General features: G+C 32.3%; 1 protein-coding gene across 1 annotated transcript in view; it reads right to left on the bottom strand.

Annotated features, from left to right (window-relative positions):
- Positions 1 to 8,098, bottom strand: part of LOC117175537 — a 458,677-nt gene that overhangs the window by 444,102 nt on the left and 6,477 nt on the right. Inside the window, exon 2 of the mRNA XM_033365245.1 lies at positions 4,834 to 4,984. Within this exon, the coding sequence (XP_033221136.1) occupies positions 4,834 to 4,984 (151 nt within the window). The remainder of the gene's footprint in view (positions 1 to 4,833; positions 4,985 to 8,098) is intronic.

Below are 8,098 nucleotides of genomic sequence, written 5' to 3'. Positions count from 1 at the left end.
CGACTCGGGATACTTATAAGATACTACCATGATTTTTTCAGATTTTTTGGTTCAAAAATAAATTAGGCCAAAAACCGGCCTTACCGACCCTCCCCCTTTAAGTTTCGAAATGGTCGTTGCTATCATTGAGGAAAAATTAAATAAAATCACTCTAGGGGAGTGGGATTAAACAGTAGCACAGGTAATTTCCAAAATTAGACGATCTCATGGATTTTCTCTATAGAACTGCTGGTCTTTTATCTATACGCGTAGCTGCCGACCCCTCTACCGTACACTGTAAAAAATTTTTCGGAAATTTTTCCGAAAATAGTCAGGCAGCTTAAAATCCAAATGGGTAGTAAATTTTTCCGAATACAGAGTCGGAAATATTGCCGAAATTTAGTTGGAAATTTTGCCCACTATTCAGTAGGAGAAATTTCCAATCTATTCGGAAAAATTTCCGAACGTTATGTTTTTAAGATATCCGACTATTTTCGGTAAAATTACCGAGGAAAGATTAGAAAAATTGCCGAAATTTAGTTGGAAATTTTGCCTACTCTTTGGTAGGAGAAATTTCCAGTCTATTAGGAAAAATTTCCGATTGTTAGGTTTTTGAGATACCCGACTATTTTCGGAAAAATTACCGAGGAAAGAGTAGGAAATATTGCCGAAATTTAGTTGAAAATTTTGCCTACTGTTTCGTAGGAGAAATTTCCAATCCATTAGGAAAAGTTTCCCATCGTTAGGATTTTAAGATACCCGACTATTTTTAGAAAAATTACCAAGGATAGAGGAGGAAATATTAATAGAGAAATATGTCATCAACTGTAAGAAAAAGCTCTCTGACATGAAGAGTGTTTGCTTTAACGTGAAGAAGTATAACCTAAATTCAAAAATATGTTTATTACATATAACTAAATACTACTTGGCTTTATAAACAATTTTTTTTTATTGAAAGAATTGATTCGTTGTTTCAAATAAACGTACCATAAATTGACGGAAATACTTCTTTAAAATAATGAATTATTGCTTGAGGGGAATAAGTATTTTTTTGTACTAAGAAGCAACACCCACGAATTGAAACTCGATGAAACATCATTCTCATAAGCTACACCTCAAAACAGTTAAAACATGTAATTTTCCCCTTGTAGACTATTTTAACACTTTGCATAATGACAGGAAATTTAATTTTATGCATTTATTTAAATTCAAAAAACAATTTCCCCTTTTCGGATTACTGTCCAAAAGCATTCTGGAACAAAAAAGTTTCTATTCAATTATTTGATAATCAGATACTTAAATGAGATGGTAAGCGAACATGTTCAAAAATAGAGGGCAAGCCACCCCCCCCCCCCCCCCCCCCCCCCCCCCCCCCCCCCAAGTTTCAATCTCCAGCGAAAGAAAATACGTATTTTTTGTGTGTTGAAATTCGAATATTAACGGGTGCCATCGGGCACTTCAGAATCCAATTTAATTAACATGGGAAAATTAGATTTTCCGAAAAATTCAACTAATGTTCCAAGGTTTCGTAGAAAAGTACTACTCTTTTTAAGGATTGAAGGTGAGTGTCAGAAATAAAAACTATACAAATATACAAACAATGAGATATATAAAAATACATTTTTACGCATTATTGTTACTTTTTAACAATTTTCGTCGTCTTTTTTATTACAAAAATTACTAGTGGACAATTTGAATATTTACCATGACCTTTTAAACAATTTTCAATTGTTTAAAAAATTTAATTATTCAAACAATGATTTATTCCCAAAAAAGTAAAAACTAATCCTTTTTTTCTGATTTAAATGCAATATTTTGTCATTGTTTCGGGTACTACATTTTTCTAAAAAAATATCTAATTATTTAAACAATTATTTATTGTTGATTTTCAAAATTCTAAAAATTGAGCTAGAGATGTCCACTTTTTTCACATTGGTATTCTGTGCTAAAAGCTATCACAACCACGCCACTGATTTGAACTTCACAAAGGGTCGGATAGCACAGTATTATAGGTCCTGCATTTAGTTGGTACATTGATGAAATGAAAAATGCACTTACCTTCTAATTTCTCGAACGCAAGACGATTGTTCCGCTTTAGCTGCTGCGTCTATTAATCCCTTAAATAATGTTGGCAGGTCCAAATAGTCACAAATTACACAAGAGATTACACGGAGACACAAGTTACAAAATGTGATGTTCACTGTATTGCACATGAACGAAAAGTGAAGCTTTCCCCTCGGACTCTCTGATACCGAGGTATCATCATCCGCACACTCGTCCAAACTTGTACATCCCTACAATTTTTGCAACCCTAACGACTAATTTCATTCTAGGTAAAGGTGACTCATACCCGGAAACCGACAGCTTCTTGAAATTTTCACTTGAAAGCCCAAAATCAAATCTGACTAAAAGGTGCTCGCCACTGAATCACCCGTCCCTTACAAACCCTTCTGCTGAAAGGAAAACTATCAGCTATCTATATTTTAAATTTTGCCGCACAATAATTTTGAATTCTGAATTTAAAAAATCTAGGAAGTCAGGATAATGAAAATTTCAAATATTATAGGAAAAATATATTTCGGAATAAATGGAAAAAATGCCGAAAAAACAGAATAAATGTCCATTTTGGTGGAAAATTCCCAAAAATATATAGAAAAAAATGGTGAAGCATTCGGAAAAATGTATAAATTTGTAGGAAATATAAATGCTGTAATTTTAATTATAAAAATTTAAAAAAAAATAAAAAATCTCCATATTGGTGAAATAACTTCCAAAATTTTTTAGGAAAATTTAGACGAGAATTGGAGAATATTTCCAATTTTAAAGGGAAAATATAGAGGAAAAATCGACTTATTGTGTAGAATAAGTAGCATTGTTTGTTTAGAATATGTTAGATGATTTAAGGATTTTAAATCCTTCGTTGATTGTTGTTTTTCTTCAATAAAAAACCGCGAATACGTAGATTTCACATCTGAGTGTCTCCAAATTTGTTTGCGCATCATTTTTGAGTCCCTAAATCGAACCCCAGAAAAATTTTGGTGTGATATGACCTTGCATTTAAGTTGGTTGAAGCGCACCGTAGGGAAATTAATTCGACCAACTTCGGAAAAAATTATGCTGAAAATATATGCAAAATTGAATTTAATGGTTGAAACCCCCCAAACTATAAAAAGTTCATGTTTTATCCGTTTACTTCGTTCAAGAATAAAAATCTACAAAAAGAAACTTTACATCAAGTTTTAGATCTTTAAAATACATGTTTTATCTTCAAAACGTTTTTACTCTTCAACTGATGTTTTTCGAGAAAATTAACGTCAATTGTTAAAAGTCACTGTAGCAATGTGACATAAATTGTATGATAAATTCCTATAAATCTGTGTATGAAAATGATTTCTGTAATCAGTCACAGAGTTGTCTTTCCACCCCCACGATTTGTTGGAAGAGGGTAGGGATGTAACCTACATTATTTGTGTGACTAGTTAAAAAGGGTGCCTTTCCGGTTCTACGAAATATGGGGAAACGGTTTGACCAACATTGTATTATCTGTGAACAGGTAGAGGAGTACATTCCCCACCCCACGAGACGTTTGAACGGGGTAGGAGTTCGCAGGCGGAAATATTATGTATAGTTTATACATAGTGTAAAAATATGATATATATTCACTTGCTATGTACATTTTTTGTATCAAGCAAATGAATATTATATATAAAACTTCACACTATATATAAACTATACGTAAAATATTCCCGCCTGGGTTTGAACAACGTTATTTCTTTGACCAGTCCCAAGGTTGCCTTCTAGCCCGCCACGATTCGCTGGAAGGGGGTAGGGATGTAACCTGCATCACCTCTGTGATCAATGAGAGGGGTGCCTTCTCGACTCCACGAATAGTGCCAAAAAAGTTGGGGTTTGACCAACATTATTTCTGTGAATAGTCACAGAAGTACATTCCCGACCCTATGAGAAGTTTGAAAGGGGTAAGAATTTGAAACACGGTATTTCTGTGATCAGTGCCAGGGTTGCCTTTCAGTCCGCCACGATTTGTAGTAATGAAGTAGGGATGTAATCTCCATTATTTGTGTGACCAATAAGAGGGGTGCCTTCTCGGGTTCACGATAAGTTGTAAAAGGTTGGGGGTTAGAACAACAATATTTCTGTGATCAGTGACAGGGCTTCCTTTCCACCCGAACACTGCTTGTTGGACTCAAGTATGTTGTATTTACTAAAGTTTATTAGCGATTCTTTAAAAAACTATCAATCTGGAAGAAGGAGTGTGTAGATTTAAAAATGTACATTTTGATTAGATCTACAATTTTTTTCAGAAAATTTTTTCGAAATTTTTGGTATGTACCAAGATGAATTTGAAAACCCGTGACTTTTATGGTTCTTTTGTACGATTTTCATTGTAAAAATCAAATTTGCGGATATTTTTTCTATCATATTCGTAATAAGCGCGTTAAAATACAATGGTATACACGGTTTAAAACTGATTGGAGGAATGCGCCTATCAAGAAGTACACTCCTTTAATGTACTTAAGGTATTTATATCTTATTTCATTAAGTTATAAGTAAAAAATCTTTTCCACATGCCTAAAGAATATTTTCAACTCATACTTTTTTCTGTTTTAGCGGAACACAAAATTACGCACAACCTGGTCTAATACTCTTAAATAAATTTTTATCCTAATAAAGCAACTCAGAATATATGATTTTTGTACATTCAGCCATTTTTATACATAAATTATATGAATAATACTTTTGCATGGGGTAATAAGTGTAATTTTCAGTCGTTTTCACTTAACTTTTTAAAGACTAATATTTGTTCGTATATATCAAAATGTTTATTCGACTCACCTGAAGCATACTGAAGGTGTAGCTGGACGAAGATGAAGAAAATTAGTAGTTTGCGAAGGAGGATGTGTAATAGAAGCTGCTGGCTGATATGGTGGCTGACAACTAGCCTCGCCACCTCTACTACGGGTGTATTCCTGCTTCACACTTCTACCTATGAAATATCAGTATTAAATAACTTTCATTAAAAGCAAAAACTTTAAATCTCGTGATAGTGACAATCACAGCACAATTTTTATTTGAATCAACGCTCATTGCGAAGATGTATACAGAGAAGGCATCCATAAATTACGTGATGTTTTAAGTGAAAGAGGAATTTGGGTCGCAAAAAACATCGCGATTAATTACACGAGTATTTGAGCAGAGAAAAAGTATTTATTCCTATTATATGTAATCAAAACAAAACAAAAATTGCATACTAAATAAACAGAGAAAGAATGCATCTATCAGCTTTAAGGAAGTTCGTCTGATTAAATAAGATTTCCACACAAGTCAATTCTATATTTTTATAGAAAAATTTCTTTAAATAAGAAAATATAAAACACATTAAAAAATTTGTATTAAATGTTTCATTTTAATGTCTTTCTGTAATTTTTATATAATTATCATTAAGGCCACGTCATAATAGGGACGGATATTTTGCATTTGAAGAAATAGAAGAAATTTTTCTGTATCTACAAAATGTTTTATTTAAAAGATTGTACTTGATCAAAGAACTACTTTTGCAAAAAACAGCGATTAAATGGAATTACATGAAAACATTTTAGAAACGATTTAATTTTTTGTAGCTATTATTTCATTATCGTACAGTGGAGAGAGAACGTTGAAGGAATGTTAAATGAAACATACAAAAGCGTGTCACACCGGAAGTGACGCACTGAATAATTGCAATTGCAAGTGGGTTGTAATGCGACGCTCACGACTCGACCCTTTCGAGGGGTGATGCGATAAATTCAACAGGCTCCAGCCGTGGGAAACACAGGTCAAAACTTTTGTGCAATCATTACGTTTCTAAACACAGAATGAAATCCATTATTATACGAGAGCATCGAGAGGTACATTTTTTACACTTAAAACAGATTTTTCTCTTAGTGTTGACTGACTTGAGAAAGTTACAATTTAAAAGCTTTTTTTATTGTTCAAACGATTTGCATGAAAAGTTATAATAATAATGAAAAATTAAATTAATTTTTTTGGTTGGAAGAAATTGACTGCAAAAACCTTTTTTATATTATTTGCAGCACTAAGATAACGATTTGTTTATTATATGGGCAACAAAATATTTGACTGACTCAACTAAATCAACTAAAACAACCAGTTTTAACCAGATCTCTTGGTGGATGGAGTATTTGGTTGGTTCAGAAAAAAAATTGGTTGGATCAACCAAAATGGTTAAATTAACCAAAATTTGCTTGAGTCAACCAAACTTTCATGTATATCTAAGAAAATAGTTTCTTTTTGTTAAAAATCGTTTTCATATTGAGTTACGTAGTTACGTAATTAAGTAAAATTTAGGTATGTTCAGCATTTCATTCTTTTGTTTGCTATTAATAAGCGCTGCTAGACAACGGTAAACAGCCTCTGGGCCTTTGGACCTACAGAGCAGGGGCTGGTGCTTGCAGAAATTAATTGGTTCAACTTGACGAGAAGATTATGTACAATGTACGTACAGATAAGCTCCATATTTATTCTCTGGCACGTTTGTATGCAGATAAATTTAACAAACGATTTAATTTTGGCTTCTGCTCTTTATACATGTACTACATTTGGTGCACTTCCGGGAAGACTTTCAACTCAATCTTTTCACTTTTAAAGTTTACCGAAAGTTCTTTGGTATATCAAAATAAATAAAATGAACACAATTCGCTTAGAACCTTATTTTGAAAAGGTTATTTCGTATTTAAGTAAACATTTTTTTCCATTAGACCTAACCTTAATAATGGTAAAAATCGTGATAAGCGGGATCAAGAAGGGTACTTTGATTTTTTTATTTATTTTTCAACTGTTGAACAATGCACTTTTTATTTCAATGCTTGTAAATACTCTGGAAAGGGAAGTTCATTGACTATAAATATTAATAGATGCTTAAAATATATTTGAGGATTTATTTTAGTTATTGTTTGAAATATACTGTACTACGAGAGACCAGGGCGGAATTAGACAGGTTATTTCTTTCATCAAAGTACTCGCCATCTATTTTAAAATACTATGTCGAATGTGAATTGCTATTTAAATATTGTGAACCTTTATAAAGAATTATATTTTTTAAGTAAAACAGAAATAAATATAAATATATAGTAAAGAACCCTGGCGGACCGAAGGAACTGAATGGAGTCTCTACAAAGTACCCGTAAAGACCCCATTGGGTCCCCATTCGGTTCCTTTTTTAAAAACTTGAAAAAACAGCAAAATCAACTTTTAAATTGTTGAAATTCGGATTCTACGTTAAAATACCCTATAGAAGGTCACGGAATAATTGCAATAGTTTTTTTTGCAACGGTAAAAAGTTTAAAAAAAATATAAGACTTTCCCGGTAACAAGCGTTAAATTCAGAAAAATTAAGAATTTGTATCCCTATGAATACGCGATTTTTCCTCCGTCTAAAAATCCCCCAACGAGAAAAAGAAAAAGTGAAAATCCTATTCCTCTCAATAGACTTAGTAAAATTTAACGAAAGCATTTATTTGACCTATTTTTCATTATTAAACCTTTTTATAACTTATAAATTCGAAAAATATTCAAATTTATATTTATTTATATTTTCATAATTTATTTAAATGTTTAAAAAAGTGCAACAAAGAAATCTATGAAAATGTGTGAATTTAAATAATTTTCATTCTAGAGAGACAGAGTGGAATTGGTGAGAATTAAAATTTCAGAAATTACATTGCGCATGAAGGAATTAAAACAACTTATTACACATATTTTGTGAACTTATTAGAAGGAATTAAGTAAAATCGTTATTGGTAGAGCAGGTCCCCTTATCAGAAGTAAAAATATATCAAATAAAGCTAAAATGGCAATACAAATTCTATATTTGTACCGACTGTACTATACGGTAGCGAGACATGGACTTATTAAGAAAAAGGTAAGAGTAAAATTAACGCAATTGACATGAGATTGATGCGCATAATAAGCGGGAAATCCCTAATGGACAAAGTAAGTGACGAGATAATTCTAAAAGAATGTGATGCAGAAGAGACGCTAGTAGACACATGGGAAAGAAATCGGTTAAGATGGTTCGGACATGTTGAGAGAATGCCAAATG

Source organism: Belonocnema kinseyi, chromosome 6, assembly GCF_010883055.1.
Source record: "Belonocnema kinseyi isolate 2016_QV_RU_SX_M_011 chromosome 6, B_treatae_v1, whole genome shotgun sequence".
Lineage (NCBI taxonomy): Eukaryota > Metazoa > Arthropoda > Insecta > Hymenoptera > Cynipidae > Belonocnema > Belonocnema kinseyi.
The sequence above is the reverse complement of the archived record's forward strand: the minus strand, read 5'-3'. Positions and strand labels throughout refer to the sequence as shown.